At 44.7% G+C, this 27,578-nt stretch overlaps 1 protein-coding gene across 1 annotated transcript in view; it reads left to right on the top strand.

Moving 5' to 3' along the window:
- Positions 1-5,147: 5,147 nt before the first annotated feature.
- Positions 5,148-27,578, top strand: part of DRAM1 (DNA damage regulated autophagy modulator 1) — a 33,911-nt gene continuing 11,480 nt past the window's right edge. The window contains exons 1-3 of the mRNA XM_043881945.1: positions 5,148-6,085; positions 21,993-22,060; positions 24,691-24,833. Coding sequence (XP_043737880.1) covers positions 5,955-6,085; positions 21,993-22,060; positions 24,691-24,833 — 342 coding nt within the window. The 5' untranslated portion in view covers positions 5,148-5,954. The remainder of the gene's footprint in view (positions 6,086-21,992; positions 22,061-24,690; positions 24,834-27,578) is intronic.

The raw sequence follows: 27,578 nt of genomic DNA, 5'->3' as shown, positions 1-27,578 counted from the left end.
TTCAATAGTCCTTTCAATGAATATTCAGGACTGATTTCCCTTAGTATGGACTGGTTGGATCTCTTTACTGTCCAAGGGACTCTCAAGAGTCTTCTTCAACACCACAGTTCAAAAGCATCAATTCTTCAGCGCTCAGCTTTCTTCACAGTCCAACTCTCACATCCATACATGACTACTGGAAAAACTATAGCTTTGACTAGATGGACCTTTGTTGGCAAAGTAATGTCTCTGCTTTTTAATATGCTGTTTAGGTTGGTCATAGCTTTTCTTCCAAGGAGCAAGCATCTGTGAATTTCAAGGCTTCAGTCACCATCTGCAGTGATTTTGGAGCCCCCCCAAATAAAGTCTGTCACTGTTTCCACTGATTCCCCATCTATTTGCCATGATGTCATGGGACCAAATGCCATGATCTTCGTTTTTTGAATGTTGAGTTTTAAGCCAACTTTTTCACATTCTTCTTTCACTTTCATCAAGAGGCTCCTTAGTTCTTCTTCACTTTCTGCCATAAGGGTGGTGCCATCTGCATATCTGAGGTTATTGATGTTTCTCCCAGCAATCTTGATTCCAGCTTGCCTGTGAATAAACACAGAGATTAAGTAAAGAATGGTGAGGGAAATGGAATGAGCAGTGCTAATTTTCGTACTCTCTTTTCTGATAATTTCAGAGCTGCGTAATGATAAATGACCAAGATATTGAACTGTGAATTCTAAAAAGCTGCTTTTGCAAAAAAAAGAAAGAAAGAAAGACAAGGACCTAACGACCTAATGCAATGCCTCAACTGCTGCTTATAAAAATGCTGGACTAGGAAATTAAGACAACTGAAAAATCTGGGGAAATATAAAACCATCTTAAAAGCATCAGATTTAACTAAAGGATAAGGAGTTACTGGGACAAGACCTCCAAAAAGAATAGAAATCCGGAGGTGTGGGCCCAGCTCTGGGACTGTATTTGGTCAGGGTCATCTACTCTGAGTAAGTGCAACTGAAATTTTAGGCTTTCAGCCACCTTCTAAGTAAGGAATTTAAGCCTTAGAGACCAGGGTTGTGGGGCCAAAGTAAGGGTGAGCAAGAAATAACCAGCCCCCAGGACTTCCCAGGTGGTCCAGTGGCTAAAACTCTATGTTCCCAATGCAGGGGGCCTGGGTTTGATCCCTGGTCAGGGAACTGGATCCCTCATGCCACAACTATGACCTGCTGCAGCCAAATAAATAAATGTTAAAAAAAATACAGAAATAGAGGTGGTATATGATGAAACTGCAATAGGTTATTAAAGCAATGAAATTGGTACTACAGTTTCAAATAATTTAGAATGTTAACATGGATTTTTTTTTTTTTTTTTTTAACATGGATTTTTTAAAAGTTTATATTGTCCTTTGACAGAGCAATCCCATGCACGGAAATTTACCTAAAGTGAAAAGAAAAGCAGAAATCTGAAATGTTTGTAGAATGTCATTTAAACGTCATTTAAATGCTATCTGGATGTGCATAGTTTATTTCACTGCCTCCAGTGTTTAACAATTTGGGGCATGAAATAAACTATAGCTCATTAATTCAGTGGATAAATACCTAGTAAAAGTGGTAACTCGAAGAGTGTGACAACATGGAACAGATGTTTCATACATAAAAATAATCAAACTACACACTTGTAACTACAATTTGATTTTAACTATTCCTATGTAAAAGAACAGAATAGAAGCTACGAAATTGAGAAAGTTGACATATTACCAGGCAATTATGAATGCTTCTCAATTGTTTATGTTGTTATTATACATTGTGTAAATTTTTCAAAATGCATAAGTATATCCATACAAAAGTTTAAAAATAAGATAACTATATATTTTAGGGATTTCCTTCAGTAATTCTGGAGTTTGGGGAATTAGAATGGTGAGGCAGTTCCTCACAATTGTTAGGGTTACAGTTTTTTGAGTCAGATAAACCTGAATTCAAATTCTGCACTTCAATTCAATAACTTAATGGCCTTGAACTTCAGTTTCCTCACCCATAAAAAGAGGATGACACTTGAGCTTTGGTGTGAGGTTTGTTTGGATCAGAACAACACTACCTGTCAGTAAATGATGGTCATCAAGGAAGAATGACTTCATCCTCAAAAGGACAGCCCACTGAGATCCTTACTTTGAGACAGAATAACTTCCTTTGACAGAAAGTCAGAATCAAATCCAGGGGAGAAGCAAAACATTTATTACGCATCTTAAAGGTAAATAATAAGAAGTTTATTAATATATACAGCTCATAAATGCATGGGAGAAACTCAAGTATGAGTAACAAAGGGCGAGCTAGAACTTGGGTGTACACAGCATCTTAACAAAGAAACAATAAGTTTGTACAGAAATGACAGGACAAAGGAAAATGTTTGTAGGCTTCCAAGGGCAGGAAACTGTGGGAATGTAATATATTGGGGGAAGCGAGTGGAGTGAGACTTGTTTGCAGATTCCTGTGGTGTCATCTCTGGGCTAAGAATCTAGAACTCTCTTCAACAAAGGAAATTTATATTCTGCCTTTAGACAGAAAGGGGCTTCCCAGGTGGCACAGTGATAAAGAATCTGCCTGCCAATGCAGGAGATGCAACAGATGCAGGTTTGATCCCTGGGTCAGGAAGATCCCCTAGAGTAGGAAATGGCAGCCCACTCCAGTATTCTTGCCTGAAAAATCCCATGGACAGAGGAGCCTGGCGGGCTACAGTCCATGGGGTCACAAAGAGTCGGATACAACTGACAGCAGAAGAGAAGAGCTTTAGACAGAAAGGAAGAGGGTAGAGAGAACTTTTTCTGCTTTTGCTCCTTCTTAATTGGATTCAGCTCAAACCAATATGTTAGAGAGACATATTTGGGGGTGACGTATTCTGGTTTCCTTCACCAGTAAGGATGTTTTTCAGTATTTTTGCATTTCATACCATATAAACTTTACTATTCTAAGGAGTGGGTGTCATAAGACTTATGGCATCAAAAGCTTTCGGAAGGGAAAGCAGCCCTGGGCTCCTTAGGACTGGTAGACACCATATGTATGCGTGTACAGTTAGTTACACTTATGAATCCATTTTAAATATATACGTGTGTACATACTTATGTTAAACAACAAATTCTTACTACCTTTATAGTCAGACAACTCTTGTATGTTTGGGTTAAAAGTGGTTAGCTGGGGGAAAGGGATGGTGAGGAAGTCTGGGATGGACATGTACACACTGCTATATTTAAAATGAATAACCAACAAGGACCTACTGTGTAGCACAGGGAACTCTGCTCAATGTTACGTGGCAGCCTGGATGGGAGGGGAGTTTGTGGGAGAATGGATACATGCATATATACGGCTGAGTCCCTTTGCTGTCTGAAACCATCACAACACTGTTATTCAGCTCTACTCCAAAGTAAAAAGTTTAATAAAAACAAAGTGATTAACCAATTGGATTGTTTAAGGGACTTAAGGAACAGAGAGAGAAAATGATCAAGTGAATTCCATTTGATATCCTAATTCCCCTGCCTTGGGGAGGGTTTTTTAAATCAGATCAGTTGTAGAGTGGCCTTCCCTGGTGGCTCAGACGGTAAAGGATCCATCTGCAATGTGGGAGACCTGGGTTCGACCCCTGGGTTGGAAAGATCCCTTGGAGGAGGGCATGACGACCCACTCCAGTATTCTTGCCTGGAGAAGCCCCACGGACAGAGAAGCCTGGTGGGCTATAGTCCGTGGGGTTGAAAAGAGTCCGACGTAACTGAGCGACTAGGCACAGCGCAGTACTCAGGTTTGCAGAGGAGGAGAGAAACAGGAGGTGACAGGGAAGGAAGCCCAGGGAAGGGAGTGGGTTTTCAGAGCAGAGAAACCTAAGGAGAGACCTACAACGGATCACCAAGGCTGGCGGCTTTTGTAGCATTTTCTTAAAAAGCGCAATTAAAAGCTTCTGCTCTATTGGGTTTGTGGTCACTGCTCCCACAGCCTCAAGGATCTCCTGAAACACAAGTCTGTCCCTGTTCCTACTCCCCTCGCTACCAAACCAAAACCACACAAGTAAGATTCTTAGCAGGCTCAGGTGGTGCAGCCTCTTTGCTCACCCCTCCATTGTCCACCTTACAGGAGCATGTTTTCTGGTCTGTCTGTATTTTAATGGTTCGTTTATTCATTTGGTAGTTCTGCTTCCCAGGTGGCACAGTGGTAAAGAATCACCTGCCAATGCAGGAGAGGTAGGTTCGATCCCAGGGGAAGATCCCAGGAAGAGGAAACGACAACCTCCTCCAGTAATTTTTGCCTGGAAAATTCCATGGACAGAGGAGCCTGGCGGGCTACAGTCCAAAGGGCTGAAAAGACTAGGAGATGACTGAACGCTAAACACACACACTGCATGTGAAATCTCAGTCCCTCCACCAGGCACTGAACCCAGTGACTTCTGCAGCGGAAGAGTGTAGTCCTAACCACTGGATTACCACGGAGTTCCTCTTGCATGCCTTTCCAGTTCCAGAAAACCAGGTAGTTCGCAATCTATGCATTTTCTCCTGCTGTCTCCTTGAATTACAAATGCTAGTCTCCCCTTTCTTTGCCTGAAGAGCAATCGTTTACTTTAAAAAACTGTAATATCGGTCAGGAAAAGGTCCTTGGTTCTTCATCTGAGCAGCAGCACCTGCCTCTCAACTCTATGCATATCTCTTATTTATTTTTTAGAAAAGATTATCATGTTTGTTTGATATTCCATACAATGTATTTTATTTCGATATGTCAGTTGCCTAAACCCCATGAAACGATTTAAATCTTCGTATCCTGTCCCCTGTTTGATATTCCATACAATGTATTTTATTTTGATGTGTCAGTTGCCTAAACCCCATGAAACGATTTAAATCTTCGTATCCTGTCCCCTAGCAAGGTGTGACACCCAAGAAATGTTCATGTGGCTTAAAGGAACTCACGTTTGGTTACCAGTGACCCCGTGACGTCACATTCCTTGGGCTCAGAACTCCTAAACTGTATTTCAAAATCTCCGTGCTTGCAAGCGCCTCCAGAGCACGAATCCCTTTCGCGGGGTTTGAAATGTACCAAGTCACTATTAACCAGTCTTACGACAGGGCTCCAAGCCTGGGCTAACCCTGATCCGTGAGAGAAACAGAAACTCAATTTCTAGGAAAGAGAAGTCCGCCCGGGGGTGGGAGGGACGAGGGAGGAACTGTGTGGGCCGCACAGGCTCGGCCAGGGCTCAGCCCGGCCCCGCACCCTCACCCCCGCAGCCCCCGGCCTCCACACGCCCCGGGTTTCCAGGTGGACACCGCCCAGGTGGGTGCCGCATCCACGCCCCATGGCCGGGAGCACGTCCCCCAACAGTTCTGCCCCGGGCCGTGCAGCCGGGCGGGACGCGGCAGATGTCACCACGCGGCGGTCACGCTCTCCCTGGCGACGCGCGGGCGGCGGGACCACGCAGAGGAAGCCGTCGGGGTTCGAGGCCCGGTACCCCGGAAACCCCGAGGGGAGGAGGAGGGGCGGGGACGAGTTGATCCGTTTCTCCGGAGTTGCGCAAGGGGCACGACGGCGCGGGTAGACTGGGACCGTCCGGGCGGGCATCCCCGCCGCGTCCCGCGCCGGGAGGCCGAACCAAAAGCGAAAGGAGCCGGGTCCCCCGCAGCCCCGGCGTCGCGTCCGCGGGGAGGTCGCCGCGCTCCGGGCAAGTCAGCGAGGGCCGCCGCTTTGTGACTTCACTGGTTTCGCAACAAGCCCGGGCCGCCCGCGCCCCACCCACCCCCGGCCGCTGCCTCGCCGCCAGCCGCCTCGCTCCGCTCTCCGCGCGTCCCCTCCCTCCGGAGCCGGGCCTGCCCGGCCGTCGCGGAGCCTCGGGTCCGCCCGGCCGCCCGCGGCTGTTCGCCGCACGTGCGCCGCCCGCGCCTCCTGGCAGCGCGGAGCAGCCCAGCGACCTGCCCCGCGGCCCGGCCCCGCAGAGCGCAGCGCCCTCCCGGCGGTGGCGGCGCGATGCTGTGCTTTCTCCGGGGGATGGCCTTCGTCCCCTTCCTGCTGGTGACCTGGTCGTCCGCCGCCTTCATCATCTCCTACGTGGTCGCCGTGCTCTCCGGGCACGTCAACCCCTTTCTCCCCTACATCAGGTGAGGAGCCGGCAGAGGGAGGCGGGACGCGGGGCACCGCGCAGGGAGCGCTGCTGATGCGGAAGGGAGGTGTCCAGACCCTACTGGGCGTCCTGCCGAATGATCGGGTACCCACGTATAGAAGAGGGTGCCCCCGGTGGTCCTGGGATGGACTGGGAGACAGGGTGGGAGCCGAGCAGTTCCGATTTTACCCCGACACTGAACAGAGTGGCATCCGGAGAGGCTCAGGATAGACAGGAGGACTCACGGACTGGGTACCGGGCAGACGCCTCTTGGGCGGTATTGAGACCAGAGTGGGTCCTGACGGATGGCACTTGCTGAATGTGTAAGAGGTAAATCTAGTCGCCCAGTCGCGTCTGACTCTTTGCGACCCCACGGACTGTAGCCCTCCTGGCTCCTCTGTCCACGGGATTCTCCAGGCAAGAATACTGGAGTGGGTTGCCAGTATTCAGTATTCCTGACCCAGGGATGGAACCCGCATCTCCCACATTGCAGGCAGATTCATTTGCCATCTGGGAAGCCCTATGTTAAAGCAGCTCCTGGATTTCACTTCCACTTTCCAACATCCTTGAAAAGCGGCTGTCTGGCTCCTCTTTCTTGCAAGGAAACTAAGTTTAAGCAGATGTTGAAATATCATCATTGTGACACTGATGTCACAGTGGGGAAATTGGAAGCAGAACTCACACCCAGATTAATCCCTAGGCCAGAAGCACCACCGTGCTACCCTCAGGTCTTTGAGAGTCGCTCTAAGGTCTTTTGTATGGAGCTGCCCAAGATCCCTCTGGGTACTTAGTCTTCAGATTGTCAGTGATTGGTGACATCTCAGATGTTGTCGCCATACGGTTTCATTTTTCAGACATGTTTGCCTCTACCTTTTTTTGGGGGTGGGGGCACACTGCTAGGATCTTAATTGCCTCACCAGGGATTGACTTATGCCCCATCCATTAGAAGTCACAGTCTGAACCACTGGGCCACAGGGGAAGTTTGGCCTCTACCTTTATTGAGAGTCACTTTGTCAGTGCCCAGACCACATGTCTGGATTTCCTGTGGCTCCCAGCTCTGTGCCTTTCTCGTGGTAATGGCATTCCTTAAACGTCAGAAAGATCCATCCTTATCCTAGTGGTGTATCCATCCTGTCTTACCCCTCTGGATCTATATTGATTGGTGAGGGGATTAGAAAGTTGGTGAGGCCTAAGGTTACTGCTTTGGGCTTTCCTGGTGGCTCAGAGGTTAAAGTGTCTGCCTGCAATGCGGGAGACCTGGGTTCGTTCCCTGGGTCGGGAAGATCCCCTGGAGAAGAAAATGGCAACCCACTCCAGTATTCTTGCCTGGAGAGTCCCATGGATGGAGGAGCCTGGTGGGCTACAGTCCATGGGGTTGCAAAGAGTTGGACACGACTGAGCGACTTAACTAACTAACTAAGGTTACTTCTTAATTATTGTAGGGATTGTAGAGATTACAGAAATTGCAGGGCCTCTTGCAGCCGTTCTGCCTGGAGAGCAATGCTCTACATAGTCTTTTTAGTAGGCGACGAAGGGGAAATGAAGGTGGAGCAAGTTGGGACTAGAGTTTAAAGGTGCAAGGATGCAAGCACAGAAGGATGCACAGAAGCCAGTCTGGAGTAACGATGGTTTTGCCCACGCAAGATGACTTTCCCATCAGGCCTGCTGCCCCTGCAGAAACCTTGGCTTGGTTTCTCCTCGCTAGTCTCTGTCCTCGTTGTCTCACTTCTCTTGATTCTGAAGTGGGATAGATCCCCTTAGACTGGTGTAAAAAGAAAGAGTTCTCTCCCTGTAAAGCTTTTTATTGAGAAAGTAGTAGCTTTGTTTGTCATCAGTTTGAAGGTCAGGGGCAGATAGTGAAAGTGAAAGTCGCTCAGTTGTATCTGACTCTTTGTGACCCCATGGACTGTATAGTCCAGGCCAGAATACTGGAGTGGGTAGTCTTTCCCTTTTCCAGGGCATCTTCCCAACCCAGGGATCGAATCCAGGTCTCCTGCACTGCAGGCGGATTCTTTACCAGCTGAGCCCCAAGGGAAGCCCTAGAATACCAGAGTGGGTAGCCTATCCCTTCTCCAGTGGATCTTCCTGACCCAGGAATTGAACCCTGGTCTCCTGCATTGCAGGTGGATTCTTTACCAACTGAGCTACCGGGGAGCCGGGGCAGATAGTATCTGGTATGAATCGGGTAGGTGATCAGAGGCAGCGTTTGAGTCTTTGCAGGGGTTTCTGAGGACTCCCCAGGTGGATCAGTGGTAAAGAATCCACCTGCCAACGCAGGAGACGCAGGAGACATGGGTTCAATCCCTGGGTTGGGCAGATCCCGTGGAGAAGGAAATGGCAGCCCACTCCAGTATTCTTGCCTGGGAAATCCCATGGACAGAGGAGCCTGGCGGGCTGCAGTCTGTGGGGTCGCACAGAGTCGGTCACGACTGAGCCTGCACAGCAACTTCATTGTCTAACTCATCTCTGCCCTCAAAGAAGCCTCCAATTCTTCCTTCCTCTCATTCCCTCCACTTTCCTCCAGCCTCCTTGGCCTCCTGCCTGGGTCTTGAGCATGTTATATCTTCCTTCTGGCCTTTGCACTGGCCGTTGTCTACCAAAATGCTCTACCTCCAGATTATCACCGGCTTTCTTCCTTATCTTCTTCTTTGTTCGAATATTATCTCTGTGAGGCCTGCTCTGATGGCCCACGGAGCTCCTGATTCCCTGGCCTCATCCAGTCTTGTTTAACATAGCACCTATTACCTTCTAACAAACGATATGATTTGCTTATTTATTATGTTGATCATGTAAGATCCATGAAATAAATTTTGAATTTACTATTTCTTGGGCGTTCATCTGTGAGTCTTGTTTTTATCCCCTCCAGGGTAGGGCAGAGCCCTCTAGGGAAGGCTTGATAGGCCCTTGGTGGTGGGTCAGTGATTTGGACATATTTAGGGTGAGCACCCAATACTTTGGCCACTTGAGGCAGAGCCAACTCATTGGAAAAGACCCTGATGCTGGGAAAGATTGAGGGCAGGAGAAGAAGGGGACGACAGAGGATGAGATGGTTGATAGCATCACAGACTCAATGAAGATGACTTTGAGCAAATTCCAGGAGATAGTGAAGGACAGGGAAGCCTGGCGTGCTGCAGTCCATGGGGTCGCAGAGTCAGACACAATTTAGGAACCGAACAACGACCCTTTTACGTGAAGTCATTGTTCAGTCAATCTGATCTTCTGATGTTTTTAAGCAACACTGAACACTTTAAATAAAAGCCATTGTATTTTACAGTTTTACTTATCTTCCAGTTTTATTGAGATACAGTTAACATATAGTGGTGTATAAGCTTAAGGTGTAGAGTATCATGATTTGACTTATGTACATCATGAAATGATCATTACAACAATTTTAGTGACTACCTATCATCTCATACAGATACAAAAGAAAAGAAAAAATATTTTTTTCCATGTGATGAAAGCCCTTGAGCTTTACTCTCTTAACATACAGCCGTGTTCATTATGTTACACGTGTTGTACTTTACTTCCCTAGCACCTCCTCCTCTTAAAGCTGAAGTGTGCGCCTTTGGCTTGTTCAGCCGCTCAGTCCTGACTCTTCGCGACCCCACTGACAGCAGCACGCCAGGCTTCCCTTTTGGCTACCTTCATGTTATCCTCCCCCCACCCCCGCCTCTGGGAACTTCAGATCTGATGTTTGTTTTGAAGCGTAATTGACCTACACCAGTTCCTCAGTTCCTGCTGCGCAGCATAGCAATCTCTGTACACGATGAAATGATCCCCACTGGCCACTGCGTTTAATTTTACGTATTTCCTTTTGGCCGTGCTGGGTCTTTGTTGCTGCCCTGGCTTTTCTCTGGTTGAGTCGAGCAGGGGCGACTTCTCATTGCAGTGTGCGGGCTTCTCCTTGCAGCGGCTTCTTTTGTTGAGGAGCATAGGTTCTAGGGCATGCTGACTTCAGTAATTTGCAGCACGTGGGCTCAATGGCGCCCTCGGGCTCCAGAGCACCGGGCTCCGTAGTTGCTCCATGGCAGATGGAATCTTCCCAGGTCAGGGATCAAACCCCAGTCTCTTTCATTGGCAGGCAGATTCTGTACCGCTGAGCCACCAAGGAAACCCTAGCCAATGCATTTTAAATAGGATTCAGAACTGTGGAAGGACCTCTTTCCAGTAAAAGGATCAAATTCAGCTTTCTTATCAGATATTTTCTGATAGCATTGTTATTCTTCATTATAATGGACAAATGGAAATATACTCAACCTCATGAATGGAATAAAAATTAAAATCTGCTGGATTGGTAGTAACCCAGATGTTTGATAACACATTCTACTGTCGAGACTTTGGGACAACAGATTCCCGTCCATCTCTGGTGGGAATGTAAAATGATTCAGTCTCTATGGAGGGACTTAGGCATTAGTTATCAAAATGACACAAATATAATATCTAAAGTATTAATAACGGCTTTTAATAACAAAAGGTTGGAAACAATACAAATGTCCATCAGTAGAGGACTGGCTAAATAAATATGATTTACCTAAGAATACCTCAAACAAAAGCTCTCTACACATAGAATACTCTCTTTAAAATTTCCATTACCTTGTTACATGGAAAAAAGCAAGACTCAGAACCAAATAAGCTACCATGGTAAAGGGGGTAAGGGAGAAATAATATACGTTTGTATTAGCTTGCATAAAGAAACTAATAACAGTGGTTTATTTATGTATGATTGAAGAAGGTGGCCATGATCACATGGTCATTGAGACCTTAGCAGATGGAAATAAAAGGGTGGGAATAACACTTGCCTTGCCATCCTTAAAAACAAAAATTAATGTTTTAATTTTAAGATAACTGTCATTTTACATCCAGTTATAAAAAATATTAAAGATGCCATGTGTCTTTTTTTTTAATTGGAGGATAGTTGCTTACTATGTTGTGTTAGCTTCTGCTTACAATAATGTGATTCAGCCTTTAAGTATACATATATACCTTCCCTTGTGAGCCTGCCTCCCATTCACGCCCCCTACCCCCTGTAGGTCATCCTCATGTATCTTTTTACCCAGTTTCTCCCAAAGGTAACATCTTCTAAACTTGCCATACCTTTGTAGATGAATTTATTTTTTAGCCAAATGAATGTTTCCTATCAGAAAATTAAATTAGAAGCATGGGGATTAAAACAGCCACCAAATTCAACAAGTAGTTTCTGTATTGTGTGTGTGCTAAGTCGCTTTGGTTGTGTCTGACTCTGTGACCCTATAGACTGTAGCCCGCCAGGCTCCTCTGTCCATGGGATTCTGGCAGGTGGAGAATTGGAGTGGGTTGCCATTTCCTCCTCCAGGGAATCTTCTCAACACAGGCATGCCTCTCCTGCATTGGCAGACAGGTTCTTTACCACTAGCGACACCTGAGAAGCCCATTAATGCAGGGATGTGAAAACCAAAGACAAATAAAAACCAACCTCAAAGAATTTGTTTAGATTTTTACAAGGCCACACCCATATTCTTAAGTACAATCATGCTTAATTTGTTATAGTTTCTTATATTTCTTCTACCAAATCCCTCAGGCTATTTTCAGTCACCTTTATCCCAGCTGATAAGCCTTTCTCTTTTTATACCGTCTGCTTTGGCCTGTGTCTCCTACTTCCAGAATATTCTGTGGCCCTTTAGTTTTAAATTTTTGCCAATTCTGCATCCTGATTGCATTTCATTAGCCTAGTCTCACTTTTTGTGCAAGTACGTTTTGCTGGGTGGCTTGTGCATATGTGTGTTAGTCACTCAGTTGTGTCCAACTCTTTGCAACCCCATAGACTATAGCCCACCAGGCTCCTCTGTCCATGGGATTCTCCAGGCAAGGATACTGGAGTGGGTTGCCATTCCTTTCTCCAGGGGATCTTCCCAACCCAGGGATGGAACCTGGGTCTCCCTCATTGCAGACAGATTCTTCACCACTACGCCACCTGGGTGGCTTGCGGTCTTTGGCTGTTCCCGTTGCTCCTCCTCATGACCACACACCCTGAGTGTGAGTGATGGCAGGAAACTGGGATCACCAAGAATTAAGCCAAAAGGGAGGCCAAATCACAGAGTGAACAAAGTAAAAGAGGTTGGGTCTTTAACTCCAAAACTGGATCTGAAAATTATCCTTGTTTAGTTAATAATCACAAAATTTAGGTTATAATCATAACTATGTGCTAATGCTTATAAGGAACAAAATCCATTTCTAATGGATCAACCAAAATGAAAAGATAAAGCTCCCGTAATGAACAAAAGAGAAAGTTCCTGTAATGAATGGATGGGGAAACAATGGAAACCGTGACAGACTTTATTTTCTTGGACTCCAAAATCATTGCAGATGGTGATTGCAGCCATAGAATTAAAAGACGCCTGCTCCTTGGAAGAAAAGCTATGATAAACCTAGACAGCATATTAAAAAGCAGAGACATTATTTTGCCAACAAAGTTAACTGAAGCACGTAGTAGGTGATTAATATATTCTGTGTGATTGCTAAGATCATTTGCAGCACAAGGGTCCGTACTATTAGTTTTCTCAGCCTCTCTGCAACTGTTAGCTCATTCTGCCAGTGTTCATTGTTCATTAACTTTGACTGTGATTCCAGTTGTTCTCCAAAAGCGTTTCTGTTGACTTCATGAAAGTTTCCATATTTTACACCCTCACTTTGTAGTGCTATTTGTGAATATTTACAACACTTGATAATCATACTGAGAGGGAACATAGTGTCGTAAGTAAGGGGACAACTTTGGAGTAGACACCTTTGATTTGAATACAACTCTGCCATGTACACCAGCTGTGGGGCTTTGGACAATTCATTTAACTTTCTTTGCATCTCTGTGGGTTAATAATAGCACCTGCCTGATGCATGAACATGTGAACTCACTTAGAACTCATCAACACCCTGGTCAAGAACATAAGTTCTCTGTTAGTGTTTGCTATTAGTAATATCAAGGGACCAGTCCACTTCGGTCTGGATAGATGCCAGTGTCACGTGGGAAAAGACATTTCGTTGAGGTGAGGGCTAATTTTATAACCACTCAGTTTGTGAATATAGCAGCAGCTTTCTTAACCAACCTCAACTTAATCAATTTGCTGTCTTAACTGATAGACTCATTCTCTGAAAAACGCAGTGACGGAAGTGGGGGTCCCTGGAAACCCCTCCCAGCAGTGGCCTCTCAGGGCTGCTTGCTCTCTTCTCTCATCTGTTTCTTTGTCCACCTGTCAGATGCCAGCGCTGTTTGTTCCCAAGTGAGTTTATACCAGTTGTTTTCTTCACTGTGACTGTGTGATTTAAAATCAGTACAGGAACTGGTGGTCTGCGAATGCAAGAAGATGGTTGTCATTTCTAAGGGAACTCAGCTGAGTGCTTCGGAAAGATTCCAAAGAGACAAGTTGTCAACAATTGCAGTCCATTTAGTAGTGTTTATGACAAGTGTAAAGATTTACAGAACCTGATGAAAAACTTAGAAGGATTCGGTACTGAAACTGCTTCAAAAGTGTTTTTAAGATTTCCCTTCACTGTAAAGACACAAACTGGAAATGAGATGACCCACAGTACATGTGGTGCGTCTAGGAGGACACGTGGTGGACTCATGGAGCACACGTGATAGCCTGGGCCGGCGTCAGCACGCGGGCAAGTGAATGTATGGACAGTTGTATATTTGTGGTGTGTGCATATTCATGTAATTTTTATTTATTGTTTTTAGTTGAAATATAGTTGATTTACAATGTTTTGTTAGTTTCAGTTGCATAGCAAAGTGATTCAGTTATGTATATACCTATTCTTTTTCAAATTCTTTTCCATTATAGGTTATTATTACAGGATATTGAATATAGTTCCCTGGGCTATATAATAGATCCTTGTTATTTATCTATTTTATGTATATTAGTGTGTGTCTGTTCATCGCAAACTCCTGATTTACTCCCCACCCTACTCCTGCCATATGCACATAGTTTTTGATGGCTTCCTGCCTAAACCAGGTTTCTTGATTATTGTGGTTTAGTCGCTAAGTCGTGTCCGACTCTTGTGATCTCATGGACTGTGTGTAGCCTGCCAGGCTCCTCTATCCATGGGATTCTCCAGGCAAGAATACTGGAGTGGGTTGCTATTTCCTTCTCCAGGGGATCTTCCCGACCCAGGAATAGAACTCAGGTGTCCTGCATTGCAGGTAGATTCTTTGCTGACTGAGCTACAAGGGAAGTCCCGAGTTTTTGATTATTAACTACAGTGAATTTCAGGCACTCGTGACTTGTGCTTCCTCGTTCAGCTGCAACAATGGGACTTGAGATAAATACTAGGATAATGAGGTCTCTGTCTATACAGTCACATATTCTGACATGACTTAATGACATTTCAGTCTTAACAGTGCCCTAAGGAAATCGAAGATCCTAAACTTCCACAGCTCATAGTGTTGTTTGGCTTCTGAGTCAACTATAAATGTATATAATTTCTCTTAAGGTTTTCAACATCTTTTGATTACATAAAATTCTTTTTTTCCCCACTGACTTAAACCTGTGCATGTTTTTCTTCTGCTAGCCCTACTCTGTAAAAGGCAAGTAGAGGGTTGCTCAGAAGTCTTGACTGATGCAGGGTTGACAACTTTTCAACATTAATGCTCAATTTCAACCTAAAAAAGAGTGCTCCACTGAACAGTCCTCTTTCTGACAGTCATTGCATTTCAGTCCATCAGGAACATGAAGCGTAGAGTCAAAGCATACTAAGGACAACCTACTAATGACTTGAGAAGGGAGCTGGTATGAACCCAGTTGTAAGATAGACAGTTCTTTAAATTCATGTGGAGATGACGTGTTATAATGAAAAGAAATGTAATAGCACAGCATAGTAGAGCTCTAAACTGTATCCATCGAAGTCAGACAGCTCCAGATGCATGACTTGGCTTCCCCATTTACAGTTTCTTTGGCCTCGGGCAAGTTTCTTTTCTGTGACTCCGTTTTTCATCTTGAAGGTGACAGTAAGTACTTTCCTTATAACATTCTAAACACCAAATAAGATGAACCTGGCCAAGTATAAGTGTTGAGGCAATGTTAACTTTTTTCCTTTTGTAATCTTAGCAGCTACAGTCCAAGCAGAGATGGTCTTTTAGAGACTCCTCTCAGAAAAATTTTCAGAGTCTGACCTCTTATGCTTCCCTCTTCATTACCATTCTGGTCCAAGCCACTGTCCTCTCTTGATTAACTACTTCCTAAGTCTCCCTGGTCCATGCCTGCCTCTTCACAGTCTTTTTGCAACATCCTTTATCAACATCAGTCAACTTGATATCACTTCCCTGCTCTCAGCCCTCAGTGGCTTCCCTTCATGCTTAGAGTAACAGTCCTTGCCTTGACTCACATGACCCATGGGCTCTCCATGATCCCCTTGCCCACGTGCACTCAGGTCTTGGCTCTCTCCCCTCTAGCCATGCCTCTTTCCTTCCAGTTCCCCTGATATATTGCCACTTTCTGGCCTTTGACCTGGCTTTGTCCTCTGCTTACAATTTTCCTGGCCCAAACATTCCACTTCATTCAGATCTCTGCTTCAAGTACCCTTCCCGCATTACCCTGTCTCCGGTGGGTAGCTCATCTATCTCTCTCTGTCCTCTTATCCGGCTTGCCTCTTCTTCACAGCATGCATTACTCCTAGATGATTTTTATTGCCGCCCACAAGAATGTAATTCCACAAAGGAGGGACTTTTTCTGTTTTGCTTGCCACTGCATTCGTGTGTGCGTGCTCAATTGCTTAGTCACGTCCGACTCTTTGTGGTCCCATGGACTGTAGCCCACCAGGCTCCTCTGTCTATGGAATTTTCCAGGCATGAATACTGGAGTGGGGTGCCATTTCCTTCTCCAGGGGATCTTCCTGACTCAGAGATGGAACCCGCAGCTCCTCAGTCTCCTGTATTGGCAGACAGATCCTTTACCACCTGGGAAGCCCTTCTACAGAATTGCCTGCTGCATAAAAGGCTACCAGTAACTATAAGTTGAATCAATGAATCTGATTTTTTTTTTTTTTGTTAGATACTAAGCTTTTCCATGGGGTTGCAAAGAGTTGGACACGACTGAGCGACTGATCTGAACTGCCTGAAGCTTCTCAGAGTGAATTATCTGTTCACCTTTGTATCTTCATCACCAGGCACAATTCCCACCAAGTAGGACATGCTTAGCAGTATTTTTAAAATGTTGTTGTATTGCATGTGGATAAAGTGAGAAGAGAGCAAGTCATTTGAATTTATGACTAGGATATTCTTCTCAAGTTTAAAAGTAGTTGAAGATAATATTGTATATCAACTACACCTCAAAAAAAAGTTTATATAGCTATAGGGTACCTCTTGCCCTAGAATAATCACTGAATGAAGCTGCCAAAAAATTAGCCCTAATAATTTAAAGTAATAAAATGGTATCTTCTTCTTCTTTTTTTTTTTTTTGGCCAAGAGTCTTGTGGGATCTTAGTTCTCCGACCAGGGATTGAACCTGGGTCATGGCTGTGAAAGCGTTGAGTCCTAACTACTGGATCACCAAAAGAATTCCCTGGAATGACTATTTATTATAATATTTACTTTGAATAATATATTTAAATGTGAAGAAAAAGGAAATGATAATCTCCTTTTACTGGTACATTAAGTGTTTTTCGGTTCTAAGTCCTGGCTAATCATCCAAACAATGGGCCTGGGATTTTAGGGGAGTCTAATAAACCTCAGTCTGGGCACGCAGATAATTTTGCATACTGTTGGCATCTCAGTTCCCCCAATAAACCATGAGCCTAGGCTTTAAGGTAATGGAATGGAATCACATGCATCCAATGGTTTAAAGAGCAGTATTCGACCAAACATGTTATCATGCGTGTCTTATTTGTATTGTTTTTCTTCCTCTGAGCATCAGGTAGATTATGAACCGGCTTAATGTTTACATTATTTTGGAGAATGATGTTAGATAAACCACTTGGAATTTTCCGTGATGAACTAAACTTGTAGAATGTAAATACAGTGAAGAAAGAAAGAAAGTGAAATCACTTAGTCATGTCTGACTCTTTGCGACCCCATGGATTGTAGCCTACCAGGCTTCTCCGTCCATGGGATTTTCCAGGCAACAGTACTGGAGTGGGTTGCCATTTCCTTCTCCAAATACAGTAAATATAGGCGTAAATTGATTTCCTAGGCAAAATTGGGTACACATAACAGCCTCCACAGCTTCTAAGCCCCAAGCGAGTGAACAGTGAGTTCCTATCCCCATATCATTTCCAGGAAGTGCCTCCTTTACCAGGAGGCAAGTGAGGGTGGATGGGACCCAGGCAGGGCTTAAGTCAGTGACAGAGCGTTCTGTGGTGGGAGTTGGGTAAGAGGACTCCTTCTGCCAAGCTGGGAGGCCGCTGGTTGGGCTTGGCATTCGTTCTCCACGTCCCTGAACCAGGTGCCCAGGCACGGCTGCGCCAGCCAGGTCCCACTGCCTCTGCTCTTGCACAATGTGACCATTCACTGTGGGCGTAAAAAGTGTAAAATGCGGGACTTGCCTAAGACTCCACGCCCCGATGCAGGGGGTGTGGGGTCGACCCCTGGTCAGGGAACTACACCCCACATGTGGCAACTAACACCCAGCACAGACAAACAAATAAGTAAAAATTTTTTTTAAGTAAATAAAAAGAGTACCATAGGTTCCCTTGGTACTTCCTTGGTTGTGATGCTCTGGATTCTAGTGCAGGGCAGAAAATGTGACACAATATTTACTTATGTAAAATATTAGCGTGGAGACCAAAAGACTTAAAGAACATTTTAAGGTCAGAAAGTCTTTCATATAGATATAATATACATAAAATATATATGTATATATGCACATAGCCTTACAGCTTCCGCCTGACACAGATATGTATATGAAAAATATATATGCATATAGTTTTAAAGAAAAGCACTTATTAACATTTAATAGCCCTCCCACCGTGTGGCTTCAAGCAGCCAGGACACAACCACTCCCCCACCACCTCCGACACACACACCCCCTTGATATTCTCCTCAGCTCTTCTGCCGAAGAACTTAACCTTCCTGATGATGTTACCCCCAAAACTGATTTTATCTCTTGGTGGGTATCAAGCCAGGAGACACAGCCAAGCCAGAGAACAGAATAAAGAAGGGGTTTATCGGCTGCAGCAAGTAAGGAAAACACTTGGGGATCTTTCCCAAAGCAGTATCTACCCCCAAAGTAAAATTAGGGAAGTTTTAGCTAAGGGCACAAGCCTACTCATGAAGGGGCTTGAGCGGAGGGGAATTCAGCACAGAATTGAGGCAGAGGCCAACAGTATCCAAGTTTGAGAACTACAAGGTCAGACAAGGTCAACATTCTCATCCCTTAGGGTCCCGTTGATCTGGTGGGTGAGCCCTCGGGAGGGGTTTTGCTCGGTTGCTCAGTCCTGTCTGACTCCTTGCAGCTGCTGCTCTGTCCCTGGGATTTTCCAGGCAGGAATACTGGAAAGGTTGGCATTTCCTTCTCCAGGGGGTTTCCCCATCCAGGGATCCACCCAGGTCTCCTGCACTGCAGGGGGATTCTTTACCATCTGCGCCCCAGGGAAACCGAATTCCACAAAACAGTTCCAGAAAGTGCTTCAGGCTAACTTTCCTATTGAAACAGAACTGTGAGTCTTTACAATTATTTGTTACCTTTGCTATTTTTATTCCTCTTGCCTGAAGGCAGTTGTTTGTTCTTTTGTTCCCTCAAGATCGTTATTGCTGAGACCTGTTCAAGGGCAAGCATTGTGGCCAGGCTTAGATCACAAAGCGGCTTAGGCCTAAAGTGGTTTCTCTTCTGTCAAATAGCTACATCTGGTTCACTTCCTCTAGGGCCCCCCACCCTATCTGATTACAAGGACAGGATGCTTTCGGAGCTCTTCTTCAGAGCTTGATAGTAGCCGGATCACACCACATCGGTGTTCAGAGCAGCTCCAGTCTTGTTTTTGACCGTATTTACCCCGAGTTGGTCCACACTTTATCAAGGTTGACAGTCGGGCAGAAGTTCTGATTCCTCTCTTAGGTGGTGATGCCTCATTCCAACTTTCCCAAAGTGAGCTGGGTGATATTTGTCAAGGCTGATTGTGTGGTGATGAATGCCCTCCGTATTACCCAGACCTCCTCTGGTGTTTGATGATGTACCATGGCCATGACTCACATGGACCTTGAGTTTCTGGGTCTTCTTCGTCAGGATGGCATGTCAGTGGCTGAGATGAAAGAGGGAGCCTTCTGTTTGTATTAACAAGAGTAGGCAACCACTACTATCCTTAAAGGATTTCCCAGGTGATACAGTGATAAAGAATCTGCCTGCCAATGCACAAGACACCGGAGACTGGGCTCAATCTCTGGGTCGGGAAGATCTCCTGGAGGAGGAAATGGCAACCCACCCACTCCAGTATTCTTGCCTGGAAAATTCCATGGACAGAGGAGCCTGGCAGGCTACAGTCCATGGGGTCGCAGAGTTGGACATGACTGAGCACACTATCCTTAAAAGTTCTTAGAAGTGGCCACCCTTTTTTTTTTTTTTTGGCCCCCCACCCCCCGGGTGGCTTGCAGGATCTTAGTTCCCTGGCTATGGATTAAACACAGGCCCATAGCAGTGAAAGCTTGGAATCCTAACCACTGGACCACCAGGGAATTCCCAGATTCTGCCTGTATGGTTTAAAACGTACAGATAAGCAGGAATAAAATACCATTCTGAAATCCCGAGCTTTCGAATGGCATGTTTAATATCACCTGGACTGCACATCTGGGCCCTTGAAATATGTCCCCGTTTGCTCTCCCTGGATGGATGGTCCCCGAGTCTGGGCATCTTCTCATCTCCTGTTGGAGCACCTTTGTTCCCCCTTCTGCCTACCCCCTTACGTGGCAGATTCCTCTCAGACCTGTGACAACAAGTACTCTTGCCTGAGTCACTGGGAAGCTGCTTTTTTATACCCTGAGGGCGAGAAAAGAAGCCTTCTTTCCCCGGTGTGAATTACTCTTCTGGCAAAGTGCTGCCCCAGGGCACACGTGCTGTCTCCAGCTCTCCCCATCACTGGTTCCGTCCCCTCCTCACCCACTCAGAGCCTGGTCGTGCTCAGAAGGGCGTCCTGCACATCCGGCAGCCTTCTCCGTGTCAACATCGCTTTAGTGAGAAAGAGGATTATTGTAGGAAAAATGGTGATGTTAACTCTTACAGTTACAAGGGACACTGAGGGTTTTTTTGTTTTTTTGTTTTTTAATATTTATTAGCTGTACTGGGTCTTAGTTTGGCACGCAGGATCTTCTATCCATTGTGGCAGGCAGGATCTAGTTCCTTGACCAGAGCTGGAACCCGGGCCCCTGCGTTGGGAGCACAGTCTTAGCCACTGGACCAGCAGGGAAGTCCGAGTGTCACTGAGGTTGAAGTAACTGGGACCAGGGGCGTTCGTGGGAAGGGAGAACATTAACCTCTTCATACTCGCCAAATATTAAATGTCCACAAAGCTCAAAGGCCCCTGCTTCCTGCACATACAGGACACTTCACTTTGAAGTGCATCTTTTCAACTCGATCCATTTTTCAGTCCTTAAATTTCAGAGCTGTTTTAAAATGTGGAAACATTCAAGACGGGTCTGAGCTGTTTTATGTTGGGAACGCTTTTGCTGTCACTTTGAAACGCTGCTTTTATGTGAGGAGCTTGAGAACATAAAAATGTAAACCTTGGCGTGAAAGAATAGAAGCCAGGACATGCCAAGGGCTGCTTTCCAGCTTTAATTCCTTGATAGACTATATTTGAAAACTGTCTCTTAGAAGCTATTTTTTTTGTTAAAATAATTTATCATCATGCGTATGCCCTTGATATCTTGTTATTTCCATAAAGCGCTGATAAGCATCAATAATATTTATTGTTCAGCCTTCCATCATCTTTTCAGCAATGTAAATTTTTATGCATAAATTGTCATGTTAAAAATTAAAATGGTGTGTTTATATATATTTAATATTTAAATAGTAGATTTTTCAAATGTGACTTTTGGTCTTTTTTTTTTTTTTCCTCCCTGGAAGAGTCAGGACCTCACCAGGTATGAACACACACACACATATACACACACAAAAAATGAACACATACTCCTGAGTTTTCAGGTGGAATCACCTGCGAAACACCACCGCCATTCACTTTAACCACCATTCACTTTCAGTATTTCCTCACATAGCATTGTCACTTATACTTCAAAACAAATGTACAAACAAACTCATAGAAAAAGGGACCAGACTTGTGATTCTCAGATAAATGAGTACCAGAGATGTAATGTACAACATGGGTAATATAATTAACACTGTTTTATGTTACATGGGCTTCCCTTGTGGCTCAGCTGGTAAGGAATCTGCCTGCAATGTGGGAGACCTGGGTTCAATCCCTGGGTTGGGAGGACCCTCTGGAGAAGGGAAAGGCTACCCGCTCCAGTATTCTGGCCTGGAGAATTCCATGGACCATATAGCCCATGGGGTCCAAAGAGTTGGACACGACTGAGTGACTTTCACTTTCACTATGTTACATATGAAAGTTAAGAAAGTAGATCCTAAGAGTTCTCATCATAAGGAAAAAATTTTCTTTTCAAAAAAAATTGTATCTCTATGAGATGATAGATGTTCACAAAACTTACTGTGGTGATCGTTTCATGGTGTCTAAGTCAGATCATTATGCTATACACCTTAAATGTATACAGTGCTGTTTTAAAATTGTATCTCAATAAAACAGGGGAAGAAAAGTGGATTTTTTTAATTTTTCAGAGCCCACATGAAAATACTTTGGAACAAAATCAGATCAAATCTTTGGAATTCTAAGTGGCTGAACACGTGGAAGGAACACAATATAATACCTGCCAATTACGTGCCTGCCCAGGGGGCTGAACTGAATTCCTTTTTACTAATTTGGACATGTTTTCTCTTTCTCAGTGACACAGGAACAACACCTCCAGAGAGTGGCATTTTTGGATTTATGATAAACTTCTCTGCATTTCTTGGTAAGTACACAGTGAAGTGAAGTGAAGTCGCTCAGTCGTGTCCAACTTTTTGCAACCCCATGGACTGTAGCCTACCAGGCTGCTCCGTCCATGGGATTTTCCAGGCAAGAATACTGGATGGAGTGGTTTGCCATTTTCTTCTCCAGGAGATCTTCCTGACTCAGGGTGTGAACCCAGGTCTCCCGCAGTGTAGGCAGACACTTTAACCTCTGAGTCATTAAGTACACAATAATTATTATAAGTAAATTAAAAGCTCCCAATCTCATGTTAAGTAAAATGTTTTAGTTAATGTATCTATTTTTATTGTTATTTTTTAAAGGGCATTATTCTTTAAAAAAATGTTTTATTTTGTATTAGGGTATAGCCAATTAACAAACAGTGTTGTGATAGTTTCAAGTGAGCAGCAGACAGGCTCAGCCATACCCATACATGTATCCACTCTCCCCCAAACTCCCCTCCCATCCAGGCTGCCACCTAACATTGAGTGGAGTTCCCCATGCTAAGGAGGTCCTTGCTGGTTACCCATTTTAAATGTAGCAGTGTGTACATACCCATTCCAAATCCCCTGTTATTCCTTCCCCATTCCTTCTCCCTGGCAACTATAACCTCTTCTGAAAGTCTGTGAGTCTGTTTCTAACAGACATTACTTTTTAGAACACTTGTAGATTCATGGAAAAATTGAGCAAAATGTAGAGATTTCCCCTACATGCCTTACTCCCTCACACTCTTCCTCGTTGCTTTCTCCATTATCAACATCTCCCCACCAGTGTGACTTTTTGCTTTGAGGCAAGGCAGAATCTGACATGAATATCTTTGTTTAAAATGCTCTCTGATAAATGATTAGCTTTAGTCTGCTTTTAAAAATTCAGTAAAAAATATGGCTATCATACACTATTGAATACATAGAAATCTACTTTATCCTGACACATGCATAATATCCATCTCATGGACATATGATAATTTATAATTCAATCCCCTTTTGTTATATTTTAGGCTGTTTCTTATTTTGTAATTTACATTGCTAAAGAATGTATTTTAAATGTATCTGTGCATATCATGTGCAGCTTTTCTGTAAGCAAAATTTGCTGAGTTAAAAGGAATAGTACCCTCTCACACCATTCACAAAAGCCAGTGGCAATTAAAGAACTAAACATGAAGAACAAAACCATAAGAATATTTGGATGTAATTATAGGAAAATATTTTTAAAACCTTAAGATGGAAAAGCTTATCTAAGCTTACGCAAAACCCAGAAGCTAAATAAGAAAGAACTGACAGATTTGGGTAGATAAAAAATTAAAACTTCTAAGTGATGAAAGATACACAAAGTTAAAGACAAACAACCAGAAGAAAATTTGTAATATTTATAGAAGACAATAGACTAGTGTATTTAATGTACATAAAAACAACTCCAAATTAAAAATGAACATACTCAAGAGAAAAATAAAAAAAAGATAAGCATGCGATTTTCAGAAGAAATGCAAAGGACTAGTGAACATACTGGAGGTTTCTCAGTCTCATGGACAATCAAAGAAATGCAAATTAAACCAGCAGGTTGCCATTTTTCATTTGTTGGACTGGCAGTAATTAAAAGGACAAGGGCATGCAATAATTGCGTACTCTGTGGGAGTGTAAATTGCCTCAGTCTTGGGGCAATTTGGAGGTACTTCTTGGCATTTTAATTGAGCATAGTGTTTTTTGACCCAGGAATATTACTTCGAGGAATTCGTCTTTCAGAAACACTGAAAGTGTGCCAAAGAACAAGGATGTTCATTGAGCATTGCTTGTAATGGGAAAAGCACGTAATGTAGAAATCTATCATTAGGAGAATGATGAGAAAAGTGTGGCATTTCAGTGTACACCATGATGAGGTGTGTAGACCTATTTGTGCTGACACTGGCAGGATCCCCATGGTACTTTTTTTTTTTTAATTTGTTTATCTTTGACTACACTGGGACTTCATTACTTCACGCGGGATTTCTCTAGTTCCCGAGATTGGGGAGCTACACTCCAGTTGCAATCCTCGGGTTCTTAATGTGGTGGCTTCTCTTATTGTGGAGCACGGGCTCCAGGGCTCATCATGGGCTTCAGCGTGTGGGCTCAGAAGTTGTGGCTCATGGGCTTAGTTGCCCTGTGGCATATGGGATCTTCCCAGAGCAAGGATCAAACCCTTGTCCCCTGCATCAGCAGGTGGATTCTTTTTTTTTTTTTTTTTTTTGGTTGAATTTTTTTTTTTTTTTAATTTTTTTATTAGTTGGAGGCTAATTACTTCACAACATTTCAGTGGGTTTTGTCATACATTGATATGAATCAGCCATAGATTTACACTTATTCCCCATCCAGCAGGTGGATTCTTAATCACTGGGCCACCAGGGAAGTCAGGTGTGTGTGTGTGTGTGTGTGTGTGTGTGTGTGTTTGTGAAAGAAAGAGAGTCCAAGTCTGAGTCTGATGGCAGAAAGAAATAAGGTGAGCAAGGGCAGGGATGTGGGCATGGGAAGACTATTGCAATCAGGAGACCGATTACAATCTTGATTACAACCAATACAATCTTGGTAAAAGCCATACAAAACTGTTCATGTATTTTTCCTTCTAAAAGGTCACTAAAAATTCATCACAGTCTTTCTTTTTCAGGGGCAGCCACAATGTACACAAGATATAAAATAGTCGAGAAGCAAAATCAAACCACCTACTTCAGCACTCCTGTTTTTAACTTGGTGTCCTTGGTTCTTGGATTGGTGGGTTGCATCGGAATGGGTATTGTAGCCAATTTCCAGGTACGACCTGAAGTCTTTTCAGTTACTGGGGGTGATGGAGTATATGTATCAGGAAAGAAAAGTGAAAGTGTTAGTCACTCAGTCCTGTCCGACTCTTTGTAACCCCATGGACTGTAGCCCCCCAGGTTCCTCTGTCCATGGCAAGAATACTCCAGGCGAGAATACTGGAGTGGGTTGCCATTCCCTTCTCCAGGGATATGTAAGCGTGGGGGGAATACGTAGAGGGAAGAAGCAAGAACAGCAGAGGCACGCTTGTGCCAACAGATCTCTCAAACAGTTGATGAGTATATGAAAATTGGGATAGTTTGCTTTTTAGAAACAAATCTTGTTTTTTAGCTTTATGTATTTATTTTTTTTGGCTGTGCTGTCTTAGTTGCTTCGTGGGCCTTTCTCTAGTTGAGGCAAGCGGGGGCTACTCTTCATTGCAGTGGCTTCTCTCTCTGTAGTTAGGGCACACAGGCTTAGTTGCTCCGTGGCATGTGGGATCTTCCTGAATCAGGGATCGAACCTGTGTCTCCTGTATTGGCAGGCAGATTCTTTTACCACTGAGCCAACGGGAGAACCCAGGAACAAATCTTTATCATTTGAAAGTCAGTCTTGGGAGAGATGGGGTGCATGTATGTATGGCTGTGAAAAGGAGCATGCTTCAGCCCCTGCTGTGGGCTCTGGATGGCTCTCTGCTCTTACTGAGGTGGTTTAATGTGCTGGGAGAGCTTCTGCAGTCACTGTAATGATTTCATTAACAGCGTGAACATATTTCTGCATGTGAGCATGTGTATATTTACTGATGCTGCTGTTTGAACCTCTGTGTTCAAAGAGAAACATATGATCTCTTCCTTTCACAGATGAGGATCTAGGTACATAGAGGTGAAAGAATCTGCTGAGGATTACTCAGCTAATCAGTTGCAGGGCCGACATATGGCCTTATTGGAGCATGTTAACTTATATGATGACTACTGAAGAGTCTGCTTGATCTATTCTTACTGTGTCAAGGGTTGGAAAAGCACTTTGTTTATTTGGCCACGCTGTGTGGCTTGAGGGATCTTAGTTCCCTCAGCAGGGATCGAACCCGTGCCCCCTGTAGTGGAAGCACAGAGTTCTCACCACGAAACTGCCAGGAAATTCTGCCTACTTATTTTTATTCTAACGTGTGGATTCCTATGATTCCAAGGTCTCTTTCAGGGAAAGCGTGGGACCTCTTTGTCAATGGAGACAATATTTTATATCTTTAAAAAGTATTGAATTTCAAAGGAGTACTCAGTTACGAGTACTGGCCTCACAGGGTTATTGCTGGGATGCAATGAGACAATGCGCAGTACCTCGCTGTCTACTTGGCGGTCATCACTTGGTGATGGTCATTGGTCCATCACCAGAGGCCAGCGCCCTAGAGGGTCTGCTCTGCCATTACCACTGTCCCTTTGTGGCCACAGCATGGAAGTTACTCCTAGAGGGCTTATAGTTCTGCCCAGGAAAACTCCTTCAACCATTTCCCCACCAGACGTGAGTTGATCTTGTGTGATGCTTACTTTCTTAAGAAGGGGTCAGCCTTCAGTGCTGGCTGGCTGACCAAGTCCACTAAAGCCGCAGCAGGAGGGCGCCTCCCCCCAGCGTGGACCTGGGAGGCCCCCGCCTGCACCGTTTGCTGTCCCCCTGTTCTCTCGTGTCTGCAGGCATTAGACCATCGTCAGAGAGCCCGCTGCCTCACCTGCCCCTCGCGGGCATCAGGGAATCACCTTGTCTGCCCTGCTCCTGGAGGAAGCCATCTGTCGTCCTTGTTGCTTAGTCGCTAAGTTGTGTCCGATTCTTTGTGACCCCGTGGACTGTAATCCTCCAGGCTCGTCTTTCCTCCACTGTCTCCCGGAGTTTGCTCACGTTCATGCTGTCTGTGAGGGGAGACTATACTAAAGTGCCCTGGGAAGCCCAGCGCTGGGTTGTGGGGGGTGAGGCACCCTCCCCCGTATGACACAGAATCTTCCGGACAGCCCAGGGCAGGGATGTTCCTCCCAGCTCGACAGCCAGCGTGTTTTTGCTTGGGGTGTTACAAGTCCACAGCTTCCAGTGTTTCCCTCTTAACACTGGCCAAAGGGGACAGCCAGAGCTGCAGCTCTCTGGAGCAAAGCCTATAAGGCTTCCGGGGGGGCATCTGCAAACTTGGTTTGCTTCTGGCTCTGTTGAATTTTCCTACTCTCGTTGTCTCATATGAGGAAATAAGGGCTTCCCAGGTGACTCAATGGTAAAGAACTTGCCTGCCAATGCAAGAGACATAAGAGACATGGGTTTGATCCCTACGTCAGGAAGATCCCCTGGAGGAAGGCATGGCAACCCACTCCAGTATTCTTGCCTGGAGTACCCCATGGACAGGATCACAAGAACTTCAGGCTTCCTTAGTGGCTCAGAGAGTTAAAAGTCTGCCCGCAATGTAGAAGACCTGGGTTCAATCCTTGGGTTGGGAAGATTCCCTGGAGAAGGGAGGTGGCAACCCACTGCAAAATTCTTGCCTGGAGAATCCCATGAACAGAGGAGCCTGGTAGACTCCAGTCCTTAGGGTTGCAAAGAGTTGGACACGATTGAGCCACTTAGCACACATGCATGAGGAAATAAACACCAATGTTGCCACATTGTCTTGTGGTAAAGCCCCTTGATGACATTTCCTTTTAATGATTGTGTGCATTTTACATTCCGTAACAAACAGCATTTAGTGAAGTTTTCTAGGTGATGGACATTTATGAAAACATTTCATGCTTT

The sequence above is a fragment of the Cervus elaphus genome, chromosome 22 (genome assembly GCF_910594005.1).
Source record: "Cervus elaphus chromosome 22, mCerEla1.1, whole genome shotgun sequence".
Classification (NCBI taxonomy): domain Eukaryota; kingdom Metazoa; phylum Chordata; class Mammalia; order Artiodactyla; family Cervidae; genus Cervus; species Cervus elaphus.
The sequence above is the reverse complement of the archived record's forward strand: the minus strand, read 5'-3'. Positions and strand labels throughout refer to the sequence as shown.